This window comes from Diorhabda carinulata, chromosome 1 (genome assembly GCF_026250575.1).
Source record: "Diorhabda carinulata isolate Delta chromosome 1, icDioCari1.1, whole genome shotgun sequence".
Taxonomy (NCBI): Eukaryota; Metazoa; Arthropoda; class Insecta; order Coleoptera; family Chrysomelidae; genus Diorhabda; species Diorhabda carinulata.
Window position 1 is genome coordinate 1,150,443 of NC_079460.1, and position 19,067 is coordinate 1,169,509.

General features: G+C 36.0%; 2 protein-coding genes across 2 annotated transcripts; one reads left to right on the plus strand and one right to left on the minus strand.

The window, feature by feature from the left end:
* Nucleotides 1–1,125: 1,125 nt before the first annotated feature.
* Nucleotides 1,126–2,007, plus strand: LOC130902184 (matrix metalloproteinase-2-like). Its single transcript, XM_057814087.1, has one exon. It carries the CDS (start codon nucleotides 1,126–1,128, stop codon nucleotides 2,005–2,007), a length of 882 nt encoding a protein of 293 aa, XP_057670070.1.
* A 7,382-nt stretch (nucleotides 2,008–9,389) lies between these two features.
* On the minus strand, nucleotides 9,390–10,205 carry LOC130902315 (uncharacterized). The gene has a single exon (XM_057814377.1). The coding sequence runs from the start codon at nucleotides 10,203–10,205 to the stop codon at nucleotides 9,390–9,392; it is 816 nt and encodes a 271-aa protein (XP_057670360.1).
* Between the last annotated feature and the right edge of the window lie 8,862 nt (nucleotides 10,206–19,067).

Sequence of the window (19,067 nt, forward strand, 5' to 3'; positions counted from 1 at the left end):
GTGTTTAATTGCTATACACACTAGCGGTCCCTGCTGTCCAGACGTCAAATCAAACAGGATACTATAGACACTAGCGCTCTCTGTTGGCCAAACCCCAAATTGAAAACGATTCTATGGATAATTGCGCCTCCCGCTAGCCAGACGCCAAACTAAAGCACGAACAAGCGACATCTATCGTGGAATAGTCGGACGAAATGTACCTAGCGGCCGAAATTTTAACTAAAAAGAAATTCTATTTGCGTTTAATTTCCATAAACATTAGCGGCCCCTGCTGGCCAGACGCCAAATTAAACAGAAAATTATAGACACACTATAGCCAGACGCCAAACTTAACACGATTCCATAGACACCAGCCTCCCCTGCCGGCCAGACGACAAACTAAAGCACGAACTGCAACATTTAGCGTGGAATAGTCGAATGGAATGTACCTAGCGGCCTCAAGTTGAACTAAATAAAAATTCTATTTGTGTTCAATTTCTATACACATCAGCGGCCCCTGCCGGCCAGACGCCAAATTAAACAGAAAACTATAGACACTAGCGCCTCCTGTCGGCCAGACGCCAAACAAAACACGATTCTATAGACAAGCGTCCCCTGCCGACCAAACGCCAAACCAAAGCACGAAATAGCGACATCTAGCGTGGAATAGTCAAACGGAAAATACCTAGCGGCTGCAAGTTGAACTAAATATAAATTCTATTTGTGTCAGTAGATGAACAACGTATGTCTGACTATAGAAATAGGGAAAAACGTGTGTTAGAGAGAGAGCAGCGAGACAATGTGTAAGAGAGAGAGAGAAAGACTTCGTTTTTGCGCATGCGTAAAGTTATATATTCGTTGCGATGATAACAGCGGGAGCGCTGATATACCAGGTCGGTTAAAAGTCTTTGGGTTTTAAAAAATTATATATACCATTATTATTCGCTAATCTTGTAACATAAAAGTATAATGTATAAATAAAAAGAGATTTTTGTCAATGTAAGGTATCACGCACGTAATCGAGACAGATTCGTTGCGATGATATACCAGGTCGGTTAAAAGTCTTTGGGTTTTTTAAAAATTATATATTCCGTTATTAATGTGATTGGAAATTAGTTTTTTGAGGATAGCAGAAGAGTGAAGATCATGTTAATCATTATATTAGCTGCAGTACTATGTCCAGTACTATGCGTTGTCGACCAACAGTATGCTATGAATTATTTACACCGGTTCGGGTACGCAAATGAAAATGATTTGACTAAACTTGAGGATTATTTGTTGAGTTTTCAAGAAAGATATAATATCCCTGTAACGGGAGAATTAGATGAAAATACAATTCAACTTCTAAATAGACCAAGATGTAATGTGAGTGAAGCAGCTTCCGACGATGATCATTCTTTTAGAGTTAAATCAAAATGGTCAAAATTTGATTTGAAATGGTATTTCCCTCAGGCAACTCCAGAATATCTTAAAGTAACCAAAAAGGCTTTTGAAGTGTGGAGTAACAGTTCAAAGTTTAAATTTGAATTAATACACAAAATACGGCCTTATGCTCCCGATATATCTATTACAGTTGGACGGGGAAAGCACTATTTTCGAGCAAATTGCCAAGGTAGAGGTGAGTGCTCCAGTACATTTGATGGGCCCGGAAAGGTGTTGGCACATGCTTATTTCCCAAAAGGCAACAGTTGTATAGAGCTTCATATTGATGCTGATGAGAAGTGGGATTTAAGTTTGGATGGATCAAGTTCAGAAGATCAGACTAGCCTACTTATGGTATTAATTCATGAAATTGGGCATATTTTAGGAATTGCTCACAGTGATATTGAGACAGCAATAATGTATCCATGGTATCAATTCAACATTGCTCCTAAATTGGATGAGGATGATAAAATGGCCCTTGAAGCTCTTTATGGGCCAATCAATACATATGTAAATAATCCTTTCAAACCCACATCAGCGCTGCACCGACTACAAAGACACTTGCACATCAACCAAATGAACCGGATAAAAATTTATGCGACATAATACCGGAGTATATGTTCATTGCCATGGCTGGTGAATTTGAAAATTACCATTTATATATTATTAATGAAAATTCCCTATGGAAAATTGATTTGAATTCGAAACTTATTCCCTCGCAAACAGAAATACTCGATGATTATTTACCTGAAGAAGTGGGTCCCATAATTCAGATTTTTCAAAGTTCTTCAGATAATTTAATAGCAGTCAATGACCGTAAATACTATGTAGCAGATTTTCCCGCTCTACAAATACTTGAGGAAAATAATTTAATTATACCTAAGAATTCTCAAATAAACACAATGTTTCAAAGCAATCATGGGAAAATATATGTATTTTATAATAACAGTAATTATATTGAATTTGACAAGAACTTGAAAACTGTTCGGAATAGAGGACAAATAAAAGATATTTTCCCTGGACTACCCACAGATGTTACAGGAGCATTCCAGTACATTGACGGACACATGTACTTTTTCAAAAACACCACATACTACAAATATAATGAGTTTACCAAAAAACTTGTTGCAGCCGGACCCTTTAATTGGAACGTGTTCGATATTCCATGTCCAAATGGAGACCTTTTAAATCATCTCAAAATTTTATTAACAAAAATAATTTCTTTTTATCAATGATGCTGTATATTTTGAAATAAACTCTTATTAAATTTTTTTTTTCTGGAAATTCCCGAACGCCAATCTTAAGATAACTTTTACCTATTAATAAGAAATTTTTTGATAACGCAGGAAATTGATAAGAATATTTCTAAACCAAATGGACCACATGTACAGGAAATAGTGAAAATTTATTAGAATACTTGGAAACCATATGGACCACATTTACAGGAAATTACAAAATTACAAAATTGCCGCAAATAAAATATTTTTTCTAAAACATTCTACCACAATCGTATGGAGATAGTGACATGAGTATAAATAAGATGTTGCATTGTGTTGGAGCCAGTCTCTTCCACTGCCAGCAAGAGAAAAACCAGCTCTGAAGAACAAATACTAGTATCTGTTAAAAAATTGTGCCTTAACAAAAAATGTAAGTTTTTTTTTTCTTGTGGGTTACGCGCTCTCTCTCTCTTTTCAGATGGATTTAAAAAAAATTAACGCAACGTCTCTAATTACAGAGAGAAAACCAATAACAAAAATACAAGATCTACCTTTGAATACTCTGAGGGCTATAAAGAAGGCAAAAATAGTCAATTCCAAATTCGGAGAATCAGTTTTATTGGATTTAGATACAGAAGTAGTGTTTTTACCGCAAAGAGTCACAAGTGTCTACAAGCCAGTCATTGAAGAATTTGAAAAGGAAAAATACGGAATTATATTCAAGGGATTAGTGGATGTTGGAAAAAATCAACGGCTAGCGTCATTTGAAATTGAGGAACTATAGACGTGCCTAAGACACAGAGAGAGAGAGAGAGAGAGAGAGAGAGAGGTGAGTACCATGAATATTGTAAAAAAATCTGAAAATTTACTGCAAGTCATTAAAAATGTCAGAAAAATATTGTTTGATAAGATAACGGATAGAGATGTGGAAATTTGGTTGAATCGATTGAAAAAACAAATTAAAGTATGTAATTTGGCAATTAAAAAAGGAGGACTGCATGTAGGTACAATTAGGAAATTACAAACATACATAGGACATTTCAAACATTTTAAACAACTTATTTCAAATAGGAATATAGGTATGGGGCTGAATAATAAACTGAAAAATAGGGTTAAATGGGAAAATGTAGCTTCTGCATTTACAAGCAGAATTAAAACCGGACTTATAGTAAATTTATATCATAAGGACCTAACGCAATTTTTAAATGATTGTCAAATAATTTTTAAAAATAAAATAAGGGAAATTTTTAGGAAAAAATATTCTGTTGTTAAAGTTTATGTTTGTTTTTGTGGAGAGTTCATTAAAAAATCTGGTGAAAATGAAATTTCTAGTTTCCATTATTTTAAGACTAAAAATTCTATTATCGATGTATCGTCCGATATAGAGCGATGGTTTTTCGAGAACGTCAAAGATAAAATTAATTTTAAATTATCAGAATTTCAAGAGAGGGACTCTGGTTTTGCATTAAGTAAAATTATTTCTTTAGAAGTAAATATCAATAAATTTGAAATTGGAAACGGCTCATCTTATATTAAACTTCCAGAACCTATTCAAAAAAAGCGAGGGTGCATAAACATTAAAAATTCTGACCAAGCATGTTTTTATTGGTCAATTGTTAGTGCTTTGTACCCAGCCAAAAATAATAAAGAACTCACTTCCTCATATCCATATTATAGCACAGTCTTGAATACACAAGACTTGGAAGCTCCGATGCCCCTGCATCAAATTTCAAAGTTTGAAAAATCTAATAACATTTCCGTCAATGTCTATGCCTTGGATTTAATTGAAATAAATAATAAAAAACCATTTTACAAAGTATATCCAGTAAGACTTGCTAAATCAATACACGAGAAACATGTAAATCTTTTATTAATTCAAAATACATATTTTCCAAAGCTAAACGATTATGAAGCACCTCCTATAGATAATGACAATTCAGAAATCACATATCACTACTGCTGGATCAAAGATTTGTCACGTTTAATTAATAGTCAGTTAAGTAAAACTACATATAAAAAATTTATTTGCAATCGCTGCATAAATTATTTCAGTAGTGAAAGTAAATTGAATGTCCACTTGAAATTATGCTCTGAATTAAATAATTATAAAATGTCTTTTCCAAAATATGAATCTGTTAGTTTTAGAAATTATATATATAAACAAACTACGCCTTTTGTAGTTTATGCCGACTTTGAGTGCATGCTAGAACAATTTACAGATAAAACACAGCTTCATAATAAGACAAATAAATATCAAAAACATATAGCATATAGTGCTGGTTACTATGTAAAATGTAGCTACAACGAAGACTTGAGTTTTTTCAAGAGCTACAGAGGTAGAGATTGCATGGATTGGTTTGCAAATGAATTATCGAATTTAGCTGAAAGTATTAAATCAGAAATTAAAACTATTACACCTATGGAAGAAAAATCAGATTTACGTGTGACAACAATGTGTCACATATGTGAAAAGGGTTTTTCCTCTACAGATATCATTGTTAGAGATCACGATCATTTTACGGGGAAGTTTAGAAATTTTGCACATCAAGCATGCAATTTAAATTTCAAAAAACTGTTTGTTGTACCTACAGTTTTCCATAACTTAAGTAACTACGATAGCCATTTCATCATTTCGGAATTAAGTAAAAGAGGAAACATCAGTTTACTCCCCATAAATAAAAAAAAATACATTTCATTTACACTTAACGATTCAGATACAAATATAAAATTTCGATTCATAGATTCACTGAGGTTTTTGGGTGCTTCCTTGGAAGAATTGGCTGCTACATTGAATGATAATGATTTAAAAATTTCCAAAAGAGAATTTAGTAATTTAAGTATCGAACAATTTAAATTAATAGCCAAAAAAGGGGTTTTCTGTTACGATTTTATAGATAGTTGGGAAAAATTAAATACTTGTGAACTACCACCAATAGAGGCATTTTATAATAAATTGGAGGATAAAAACATCAGTATTGAGAAGTATTCTCATGCTCATGCAGTGTGGAAATCATTTGATATTGAAAATTTGGGTTAGTATTCTGATCTGTACTTAAAGACCGATGTTTTACTTTTATCAGATGTTTTCGAACAATTTCGAAGAAAATGTTCAATTACTTATGGTTTAGACCCTGCATGGTACTATACAATGCCTGGATATACTTGGGACTGTATGTTGAAATATGTAGGATGTAAATTAGAGTTATTGCATGACGATCATGTTTATCGAGAAAGCAATTCGAGGAGGAATTTCGGTTTGTAGCAGTAGATTATCGAATGCTAACAATAAGTACATGCCTGAATATGATTCTACAAAACCCTCAAAGTACTTACTCTACCTGGACGCCAATAATTTATACGGGTGGGCTATGTGTGAACCATTACCATACGGAGGATTTGAATGGTTAGATAATGAAAATTTTGATGTTATGTCTGTGGCAGATAATTCTTCCGTAGGATATATATTACAAGTAGACTTGGAGTATCCACATGAATTACATGATCTTCACAGAGATTTTCCATTTGCTCCCGAACACCGCAAGCCTACAGGCTCAAATTATTCCAAATTAATGACAACGCTTTATTGTAAAAAAGAATACACAGTTCACTATCGTAATTTAAAACAAATGTTAGCCAACGGTTTGAAAATTAAAAAGATACATAAAATTCTGAAATTCAATCAATTTGCATGGCTGCGGCCCTATATCGAACTAAATACTCGTTTGAGGGCTGCAGCTACCAATGACTTTGAGAAAAATTTATATAAATTGGCAAATAATGCTGTGTTTGGAAAGACGATGGAAAATATACGGAAGCACCGAATTGTAAAACTTGTTAAAACCTGGAATGGTCGATACAGTGCCAAAAATTTGATATCTAGTGTTAGGTTTCATAGTCGAACAGTTTTTAATGAAAACCTAATTGCAGTAGAACTCACTAAATCAGAATTGGTTTTCAATAAGCCTCTTTATATTGGTATGACAGTTTTGGATTTGTCGAAGCTGTGTATGTATCAATTCCATTATGATTACATGATTCCGAAATTGGGTATTGATAGATGTAAATTAATGTACATGGACACAGACAGTTTTGTGTATGAGCTCATCTGTGATGATGCATATGAGGAGGTGCTAAAAGCTGATTTAACAAAATTCGATACTTCAGATTACCCCATCAATAATAACTATAATATTCCACAGGTAAATAAAAAAGTTCTGGGAGTTATGAAAGATGAAAACAAAGGCCAAATTATGACTCATTTTGCAGGCTTGAGGTCTAAAATGTATTCTTTTAAAGTTCAATCAGGTGCAATAGTAAAAAAGGCAAAAGTAGTTCGATATAATGTAGTAAAAAACAAAATAAATTTTGAAGATTATGTAAACTGTTTAAATGATTTCAAAGAAAAAAATATTACTCAACGCTGTATTAGGTCATATGCTCATAATGTATATAGCATAGAACAGACAAAAATTGCGCTAAGTCCTCATGACGATAAAAGATATTTGATTACCAATAGTTATGATACGCTGCCGTGGGGTCATTATAGTATTCCAGACTTACTCTCTTGTAGATAATGAACTCCTCAACATTAATGGAATTATGCATCATAAAAATTTGTGAAACGATAAAGTCAGCAGCCGATTTCGCAGAGCAATCCCCTCTTCCTCGGAAATTGGCCGAAAAAATTGTGAAAAAATTTCCTGTTTACAAATGGAATGCGATGATAAAAGAGGCTGAGAGTAATCCAAATTCTTCATCCATTGGAATAGAATATATTGACTATAATAAAGAAATACCGTTATATTTAAGAAACACTATATTAAGTAAAACAAATTGGGGAGATATGTTTGAAGAATCTACTTACTGCGTATGGTCTAGTGGATATTGGCTTCCACAATATCGTATAAATGTTTGTAAATCATGTTATTTTGTATTTAGAACGGTCCATAAATATTTAAAAAAGAACATTTTTGTTAATTATGATCACTGTCATGAAGTATTTGATGGTGACGAAATTGTTGAATGTGTATATCAAGAAATGTCCTATTGGTGTCAGAGTTGTTTTAACAAAGTCTTATTCATGATAAAATCACATGAGTCCTGTATTAATAATTTACACGAGATGCCTAGAAATAATCGTTTTGATGATTCTGATATAGACAGTGACATTGATACTTTTGAGGCCGCTATGCAGTAAAAACAATATTCATGGAATGTATCTCTCTCTCTCTCTCTCATAAATGTAGAATATTGTCGTTTTCTTATAATAAAATTATAATAAAATTATTTTTAAAATTCTTGTGTTTTTTGTTAGTTTCCAATATATCTTTATGTAATAGCAGTAAAACAATATTCATGAAATGTATCTCTCTTGTCATTGCGTCAAACGTCACATCGTTACGTCAAACGTCACGTCGTTACGTCAAACGTCACGTCGTTACGTCAAACGTCACGTCGTTACGTCAAACGTCACGTCGTTAAGTCAAACGTCAAGTGCTGCGTCAAACGACCATCAAACGTGTCTACGTATGAGAATGTTCTCTTTCGTAATATGTCTTCAGAAGAGTACAGACGTCGAATTGAAGAGTTTATTAATAGCATTGGTGAATTAAAGAAAGATATTGCTTTCTATGGAAATAAAAGTGAGGTTATGAAACAAATGCAGAATCTTAGTTTATTTGATAAGAAAGTGACGTGGAGCAGTCTTCACTGGGGGGTGCCTGAAGAGGTCCATCAGTTGGCCCGTAGACTGCCGCAAACTACTTATCCGTTAAGACGTATTCAACCTACACCATGTTCAACAGAACAGAAGGGGATATAAAAAATGAAATTAATTCTGTTTTTGCTATGTCATGTGTAATATTAGTGGCTGTATTTGTTTTAATTTTAAAAATTATTTTGAAAATTGTAAGACGAAAATTCCAATCTTCATGTAATATAAAAGTTGATGAATATACAGAGTGTATCAATAAAACCCATATTTTAAAAAAAACTTTATTTATAATGGTAATACAGTATTTAAAAACCAGTGACGGAGACGTTGTACATTTCTTTCAGTACATGAAAATTTCATTTACTTTAGAATATTCTACATCTCCTGAAGAGTATCGAATGCCGTGCACATTTCTTTCCAAGTATGATGTGGTCTTTTTGTCCTCGTTACTTAATGTAGAAAACGGTTGCGGTGGTAAAAAAATGTAATGTGAACTTTTGAAGCCAATTTCTATGGTGAGCTCTTTGGCAACGAAAAGACCGTCTACGACAAAACCTTGTATGTCTACAAAAGCTACTCTCATGTTGACGTCTGCTCGAACACTAACTCACACAACATCTAGTTCAAGCTTTTAACAATTTCGGTGAGGGGGAAGTATTCCATTACACAATCGTGAATTATGATGCAATAGACTTTGGTATTTTCGGGAAAACCTATGTTTGCTTCAATGTCAAGTTTCACATCGACTGTGGATGCCTTCATGCTTTCCTCCTGTTTTGAACAATCGATAACAAACAATGCTCGTTTCTTGAAAGAAGAATAATCCAGCAGGGGGCGCTTCTGTGTGGAGTTTGCGTAGTTGGGATAGAATTCAGTATAGTTAAAATAGGCTCCATTGTAATCATTTTTAGCGAAATCCAATTGCATTCTTTCATTGGGCCAAAATCACCATTAAGAGACAGTCTTATACTTTGTACGTCGGCATTGTCAAATAAAGTCGGGTCAGCTGTACTCAAGTTACGTTTGCCGGTTTGAAAGAAAACAATAACAAAACGAGGTCATTCAACTGAAGTGGATGTCTTGACAGCCCAAACTTCATGTCTTGCTCCTTTAGTAATTGAGGGTAATTCGTGTAACTCCCACTTCCTAAATGGAATAACTATAGGTTGATCTTTTTGAATGGATTTCATGAGATTTAATTTTATGTCGTCATTAGGAAAGATATGTTTAACTTGTAGCTCAACGCTTGTAATGTTTATTTTAGCTGTTGTAGTGGAGAGCGTTCCAGAGACATTCTTTTCAGTAATATATAAGCAATCATTATCATTTCGTGCCCGAACTAGCCGTATTGTTTGACGCCCACATGTAATCATTGAATAATCGTTGAAAATGCTGAAAATATGTTTGAGAGGTATTTGAAGGTTGAAGGACTTGTCGCTAACATTCAGAATAGGATCTTTCGGGTAATTCCAGCCGGCTATAGCCATATGATTGGAATCTTCTTGGTTATAACAAGTCATAGCACGTACGGCACTCACTATTCCAGGATCCCGAACTGTTTCCATTTCCCTGGCACTTTCACTGTACGTACATGAATCAAATAGAAAGGCTCCAACATTATTTGCTAATTTTACGTCACCAGCTCCGTGTATTTCAAGCGAACCTTTAATGCACAACAAAGTTTCGCTCATTGCAAAGAACGAATCAACCTGATTAATGCTAAACTCCACAATGTCACTGCAATTGAATGACTTTATAAATGGAGCATAGGTTCTGTATTCAGCCTTTCGAATTGAATCGTCAAACATCGGCTTACGGTAGATATCAAACATTGGAGGCATGTTGTCGTTTTGGCGTTGACGTTTTCCATACATTGTTGTCATTTTTTTTCAATTTAAAACCCAACGATTGCAGAACCAATTTGTTTGCGAACGTGAGTTGCTTCAGCTTTGATGGTAGCTTATCTAATGAAGTTGAATGCTCTGTAGACTGTCTTTTATGATTTATTATTAGTCCCATTTGCTTCGCGCGCTCTAAGCTCCAACACCAACGTACTTAGTTCTCCACGAAAGTTTACAGGCTGACCGTCTTGGTCTAAAGCGATGACGGTGATATTGGTTATTTCACGTTGTGGTATAACAGGTAAATAGAGCAAATTATGAGGAATTTCGTCTATGGAATATCCTGGATCCACTTGTATGACGAATTCGTATATAGTATGAGCAGGTCTGTTTGCATCGAAGGCTCCGGTGGTAATGTTACAATCGAAGCGAATACTACTTTAATGATTTTGACGGGGAGATCTGACGAGTGTATTTTGTTTGCGTCGAGTATTTTCGGTGGAAAACCCAAAATTCTCCCAAGACTATTATCTTCTTTGAATGAAATTTTGTATTTACTGGAAATTTCACATTTCAACGTATTGTGATTGGGTTTTAGTGAAAATATACCCTCTGGTCTAGTTGAATTGTCCACACCCAATTTATCTCGTATAAACGCTTCAAGATCGGCAATTTCGTAACATCCTGTGGGAAAATCAAAACTTTGAAGCTTGCCCTTGGTATCGTAGTAGTAAAACTTACAATTTTCAATGTTTGGTATACTGTGATAAGAATGAAAAGATCGCAAAGCTATTTCGTAATCATTATTCGGATCGAGCACAATGGGCGTAGTAGGTTGAAAGGTAAATTCATGATTGATGCTGTTTATTCTCAGCAACTGTGACATGGTGACTAATGGAATTCGGGTGATGTTTGAATTTAAATAATACTACTTGTTTATTCTATTTATTGTTACAAAGAAAACAAGTGGCTTGAGAACTCGGAGGGCCATCACAATGTGTTGTCCAATCAGGGCGGTTGTAATGGATGAAACAAGGTAGTCGTATTTGTAGTTCAAAATTTCCTCGATATTCATTGGGAAGTTTATGCCACATATCCAACAATTCCCAAGGTCTTACACACTCTATTAGATGTTCAATGGGAAAGTGCTTTAGTTCTTCGGCAGTAAAACTATTCAATGTTTTTCCATGGTAGATATGTTGTAGTAATAGTTCTACGCTCGTCATTGTTGCTGTAGAAATTTCAAACACAAATGTCCGCAATTTATTTGATTGTAGTTTTGATATTGGGTATTGTTGTAGAAAATTCTCGCACTCTTTCCCCCCAGATATTCAACAACTTCTTTCGGCGGCTTCAAATTACCAAATGAATCAAAATACTCTACATCGTTGTTTATCTTTCTGTAAGCCACCCAATGACTCCCACTATTCTTAGAGACATCTAAATTAACCACTGCGCATTCTTGTCTTCGAGGACCGTCTTTGGGGAGGGTGTCTCGCATGAAAACTCCTCGAAAATGTGGTATTTTAAGTAATTTTGCATAATGCGCAATGTCAAAGTCAGATAGTGCGTGATTGGGTAGCTTTATTAGTTTTTTTTTGTTTTTTTAAATACAATCCAAATCCACCTTTTGAATACTTTTTCAAGTATAGGCCAGATCCTACACGTTCCATAGCCTTATTATGACGTACATCTTCCTCCAATTTCTTTTGCGCATGCTTAGCATCAATGACGGTTTTTGCAATCCCAGCAGCACCACCTGACAAAGCTCCAAGTGCCGATAGACCAGCAAACAAAGGAATAAGTGGTAGGAAACCTCCGGATTTCGCTACAGGTATTACTCGAGGAACCTCGACTTCCTTTTTGCCACCAAATTCTTTAATAAGTGCTTTGGCTGCTCGTAAGGCAAACGTTGCGGTGTCTTTCAAAGATGTTCCTCTCTTCAATGACTTTCCCACTTTCAGAATAACATCTCGATGCAAGGAACGACGTTTGCGACGACGACAACCCATTCCCAGCTTTCTTTTCACCTTCATTCCGCCTGTTACAAGTAATGCAGCAGCTTTCTCTCCCATTGAAGCGTCTTTTGATTTGACGCGTGCCCAAGCTTTATCTTCAAGTATCTGATCGGCTTTGTGTCGTTCTTCGAGAGACTTATTCTTCCAGTAAGAAATATCGTGTTGTTTACAAGCAGCGTCCAAGGGATTGATGCCCGGATCTCCACGATCAAGACGTTTTTCCAATTTTGTACCAGCTAAAAAAAAACAATTAATTTTTTCGGAAAAAATAGTCTTAGCGGTTTACTTACGTCCACAGTACTGATAGCTAGGTAAGTGAAGTTCAATAGGTAGTTTATTGATGAGAGAATTCAAAATACCCTCTCCTTCAAACACCAACATTAAGACTGACACGCTTAATTGGGGACACCTATATTTAAAGAGTAGTATTACGAAAAACGACACACACAATGAAAATAATTCAACAAGAGCAGACTATACCCATTGAAAATCTGGATTTCACCTCAACACCAACTGTTGGCAAACATGGTAAAATGTTGCCAAATTCTTTCCGTGCCATTATATTTGGCCCACTGGGTGTGGTAAGACGAACGTCGTGCTGGCGCTCCTATTCAATCCAAATGGCGCGAAATTCAAAAATGTTTATGTCTATTCAAAATCGTTATTTCAACCAAAGTATCAATTGCTACAAGAAGTTATAGCGCAAGTCAAGGGTGTTGGGTATTTCCCAATTAAAGACAATGAGGAAATAATTAGTCCAGAGAAAGCTCGACCAAATTCCATCTTTTTATTCGATGACGTAGCCTGTGACGGTCAGCAGAAAATTCGTGAATACTATTCCATGTGTAGACATAAAGATATTGATGCTGCATATCTTTGTCAAACATACTCAAAAATACCGAAACAGCTTATTCGCGACAATTGTAATGTTATTGTGTTATTCAAGCAGGATGAGGTGAACTTGAAACATATATACGACGAACACGTATCTCCAGACATGACGTTTGACACATTCAAAAATGTATGTTCAAAGTGTTGGTGTGATCGCTATGGTACTTTGGTAATTATGAAGGATTTTACCCTTAATGGTGGTAGGTATCGCAAAGGATTCGATAAATATATAAAATTGTAAGCTGCATCTTTAGTCCATACCAAAATCTCTGACGATAAGGTTGCTAATGCATTGCGCAAGAAAAAAGTGTCCGAACTTGCCAGATCGATTCGCAAAAAATACTTGTCGTTGAAATTAGGTAAATCAGAGCAAGATGAGTCTATTAATAAACTATTCAAGCCGATATCTAAACCACTTGAAGAAATTGTGCAATCCTCAAAGACATTACAAAAAACGATTACAAATTTAAATCCAAAAGAGGAAATAAAGAAGAAGGAAGAACCTGATGATGTGTTTACACCTTTTCTCGTAACGGAACCGGTGGCCGAAACCGATGAATTCGGAAATATTACACGTTCTGAATCTCCAGAAGAGATGCGCCCCGAAATTTCCCAGGAAGCTATCGCAGACTATTTGGACCAATATCCAGCCATCAGTCATCAGTTCATTGAAGATTACTTCCAAAAAGATGATAAAATTGATAAAAATTATGGTCCGATATACAACGATGAAATCGGTTGGTCATTAGGCAAACGTCGAATTGCATTTGATGGAAAAACCGGTAACATACTACCTGAGAAAAACAAAGGAGGAAGATATGTAATTGGGACACCAGGCTTGTATGAGCTTCTATTTTACCGAGACCCCAGTTACAATTATCAAGATTTACAGAACTATAAAAATCTTTTGACAACAACTGAAGTTCATTTAGACACGTTAGATCGTCTTAAGGGGTCAAGTACTGAAAAATATCACTACATCATAAAACCTTTATTCAAAACAAAATCTCTAACGACGACGAATAGATCGTCGCAGGTATTGACTCGTCTAAAATCGATTCCTTCAGCAAAAGGAGAAGGCATCGATCGTTTAAGATATAATGATAAACCTATGGAGTATATTTATTGGGATGATGCGAATGAATTGGTGGAACGTTTGAAGTTGTTGATTGCTTCAAAAGAGGCAGGTAATACGTCACACGACAACGAAATAGTAGCAATTATCAATGAACTCAAGGAGGCTGATATAATAGAATAATACAAGTTGAAACTTGTTTATTTTAATTATGCCAGTCGATAAATTCGGACATAGGCATCAAACGTCCTATGCGCGTTTACCAGTGAAAATTACGTTTCCTCATACACAGGACGGTAATATTGATATTGAAAATATGAAAATTTGTAATGTTAAGGAACCGACAACAAATAGTGATGCTGCAACAAAAAAATATGTTGATGTGCAGTTGAATGACCTACGTGCTATCAACTCGCCATTAATTCAAGCACATGGTGTGGTGCTGCAGCAACAAGACCGTGATATAAAGGATTTAGCTGTAGGATTGAACGAAATGAGAAATGAGCTTCATAAGACGAAAATCCCCATATTACAGGCGCACATTACTAACTTACAAAATAAAACTAACGAAATTGATACATTTATTTCGCGAAATCCCCCTGTAGCAGCTAGGGATATGGCTACGAAGAAATACGTTGACGATTCAATTGTTGCAGCCAAAATATTTATTCGAAAAGAATTCACTGCTTCTATTAACATGTGTGTTGAGAGCATACGTGAGTTAAAAAAAGAAATTACAGAAAATATCAGATCCGTCTCTGATATGAAAACTAACGTTTCGGGCATTGTAAACAATATTAAGGTTATGAATACGAATACCGTTAACCGCATTAACAGTCTGGAGCTGAAGCTAGCTGGTAGTACGTCATAATATGGATTCTAAAGAAAAAATTCATCTTGTAAACGAACTCCACAAACCGATACGGGAAAAATTTCCTCGGAGACGCACTATTATTAAGGGTCTTGACGATCTTTGGCAAATGGATCTTGCGGAGATGAGGAATTTTGCATCACAAAATAGGAATCATAAAATGATACTGGTCGTCATTGATTGTTTTTCAAAGTTTGTGTGGACACGCCCACTAAAAACGAAGACCGGAGAGGAGATTACTCGGGCATTCTCGGACATTCTCGCTCACACTAGACGAATACCAAAAAATCTGCAATCTGATCAGGGAAAGGAATTTTACAACAGCAAATTTCAAAATTTAATGAGAAAACACAACATAAATCATTATAGCGTATTTAGTACAATGAAAGCCTCTATGGCAGAGCGAGTTATAAGAACGCTAAAATCGAAACTCTACCAGTATTTCAGTTTAAATGGCACCTACAAATGGATCGATATTCTGCCTGAAATAACTCAAAACTATACCAATACAAAACATTCCACATCAAAATATAAACCTTCTCAAGTCAACAAATCCAACGAAAAATCTATTTTGAATAACACCTATAGTCATTTAAAGATAGCCGGTCCACGAAAATTTAAAGTTGGCGACATTGTGCGCATATCCAAGGCAAAGCATGTCTTTGAAAAAAGATATACACCCAATTGGACTACAGAACTATTCAAAATCACCAAAGTTAAAATTACCAATCCTGCTACGTATTTACTTGAAGACATGCAAGGTACACCAATCAGCGGCTGCTTCTATCATGAAGAACTACAGAAAACATCGAATCCAAACATTTACTTAGTTGAAAAGGTGCTCAGAAGAAAGGGTAACAAAATGTACGTCAAGTGGCTTGGTTTGGATAGCAAACACAACAGTTGGATAGAAAATATTGATATTGTATAGATTTTTTCCCCCGGTTCGCCGCGCTAAAAAAACCTTGAAAGAGCTCTCTATAAATTGGAGTGAGCTTTGGATATCAAACCCAGTTAGCAACATGAGTTCCCAAGATAGTGGTATTGTCGACATCGAATCTGATTCGAGTAACTACAGTTCAGAGTTAGATAGAATATTGGAAAACTATGAGACTGCTGTCAAGTCTGAAAACATTTACCTGCTTTCAACACAGTATCCAATTTCGGGGTATGAAGTAAAATGTGGAATAAGTCCTGCAAGATCATTCACACCTGCTGTTATCTTATCTCAACATCTTAAGTTCAGCAAAATATCTTTCAGTACTTATGAATGGAATACCTTTATCTCAATTATGTCACAACAGATCTTTCATACCGGAGACGAGGTCAAACCTGATTCATTACCATGTGGAGATTACTGTACCATCACCCCATTGAATTACGATGACAGTTAGGTAATTTTAGTCAAGAAACATGGTGTTGAGTATTACATGGATGAAGAAGAAGTATCGCAAATTTTAGAATTAAATAATTTAATTATACAACGTATATCTGTGTTAGAAAATTTGAATTTTTGTGAATATTATTATAATGTTTTGGATTTCTGTAAAAATACCTTCTCCGAAAGTCCTTTACAAATTTTATACGCATTTTGTTCTATTACACCAAACGATATGTTACACAATGCTCTTAGAGAATTTGTATACTTTTATAAAGTTAAAAATATCAATGATTTAAATAAATAATTATTATTGTTATTGTTGTTTTTTTTTATGTTACTTTTAAGCCACTCGGTATACGTTACTTTTAACTGTATTTCAGTAATAAGACGCTATCAGTTAACCGCAGATTTTTATATAACAAGATTACCACTCCCGCTGTTATCATCGCAACGAATCTGTCTCGATTACGTGCGTGATACCTTACATTGACAAAAAATCTCTTTTTATTTATACGTTATACTATTATGTTAGAAGATTAGCGAATAATAATGGTATATATAATTTTTTAAAACCCAAAGACTTTTAACCGCCCTGGTATATCATCGCAACGAATCTGTCTCGATTACGTGCGTGATACCTTACATTGACAAAAAATCTCTTTTTATTTATACGTTATAATTTTATGTTACAAGATTAGCGAATATTAATGGTATATATAATTTTTTAAAACCCAAAGACTTTTATCCGACCTGGTATATCAGCGCTCCTGCTGTTATCATCGCAACGAATATATAACTTTACGCATGCGCAAAAACGAAGTCTCTCTCTCTTACACATTGTCTCGCTGCTCTCTCTCTAACACACGGTTTTCCCTATTTCTATAGTCAGACATACGTTGTTCATCTACTTGTGTCTAATTTCTATACACACTAGTGGCCCCTAACGGCCAACACCAAATTAAACAGGATACTATAAAAACTAGCGCTCCCTGTCGACCAAACGCCAAACAAAACACGATTCTATAGACTAGCGTCCTCTGCCGACCAAAAGCCAAACTAAAGCACGAAATAGCGACATCTATCGTGGAATAGTCGAACAGAATGTACCTAGCGGCCGCAAATTTAACTAAATGACAATTCTATTTGCGTTTAATTTCTATGAACATTAGCGGCCCCTGCTGGCCAGACGCCAAATTAAACAGGAAACTATAGACACTAGCGCCACCTGTTGGCCAGACGCCCAACTTAACACGATTCCATAGAGACCAGCGTCCCCTGCCGGCCAGACGACAAACTAAAGCACGAAATGCGACATCTGACGTAGAATAGTCGAACGAATGTACCTAGCGGCCTCAAGTTGAACTAAATAAAAATTATATTTGCGTTTAATTTCTATACACATCAGCGGCCCCTGCCGGCCTGACACCAAATTAAATCGGGTATTATAGACACTAGCGCCCCCTGCCGACCAGGCGCCAAATTAAACAGGATACTATAGAAACTAGCGCTCCCTGTTTGCCAGACGCCAAACGAAACACGATTCTTTAGACTAGCGTCCCCTGCCGACCAAACGCCAAACTTAAGCACGAACTAGCGTCATCCAGCGTGGAATAGTACAACGGAAATTTCCTAGCGGCGGGAAGTTGAACTGAAAAATTCCATTTGTTCTCAACTTCTATACACACTAGCGGCCCCTGCTGACCAGACGCCAAATTCAACAGAATACTATAGACACTAGCGCCCCCTGTCGGCCAGACGCCAAACAAAACACAATTCTATAGACTAGCGTCCTCTGCCGACCAAACGCCAAATGAAGCTCGATTCCTCAGATACTAGCGACATCCGCCGGCCAAAGGTTGGATAAAACACGATTCCATATGCACTATCGCCCTCTGTCGACCAATTGACAAACTACAACATGATTCCATAGGCAGATGTACCCCGTGCCGACCAGAGGCCAAACTAAACACGATTTCAAAGATACTTGTGCCTCCCGCTGGCCCCAAATCGAACAGGATACTATAGACACTAGCGAACTCTGTTGGTGAAACGCCAAATTAAAAACGATTCCATGGACAATTGCGCCCCCTGCCGGCCAGAAGCAAAACTAAAGCACGAACTAGCGACATCTATCGTGGAATAGTCGAACGGAATGTACCTAGCGGCCGAAAATTGAACTAAATAAAATTTCTATTCCTGTTTAATTTTAATACACACTAGCGCCACCTGTCGGCCAGACGCCAAATTAGAGCACGAACTGCGACATCTAGCGTGGAATAGTCGAACGAGAAGTACCTAGCAGCCTCAAGTTGAAATAAAAATTCTGTTTGTGTTCAATTTCTATACACATTAGCGGCCCCTGCCGGCCAGATGCCAAATAAAACAGGATACTATAGACATCAGCGCCACCTGCTGGCCAGACGCCGAATTAAACAGGATGCTATAGAAACTAGTGCCCCCTGTCGGCCAGACGCCAAACAAAACACGATTCTATAGACTAGCGTCCTCTGCCGACCAAACGCCAAACTAAAGCACGAAATAGCGAAATTTAGCGTGGGATAGGCGAACGGAAAGTACCTAGCAGCTTCAAGTTGAACTAAATAAAAATTCTATTTGTGTTTAATTTCTATACACACTAGCGGCCCCTGCCGGCCGAACA

Excerpts from the sequence above, each read along its gene's own strand:
- LOC130902184 (XM_057814087.1), top strand. The coding sequence starts at position 1,126 with ATGTTAATCATTATATTAGCTGCAGTACTATGTCCAGTACTATGCGTT.
- LOC130902315 (XM_057814377.1), bottom strand. The coding sequence starts at position 10,205 with ATGTATGGAAAACGTCAACGCCAAAACGACAACATGCCTCCAATGTTT.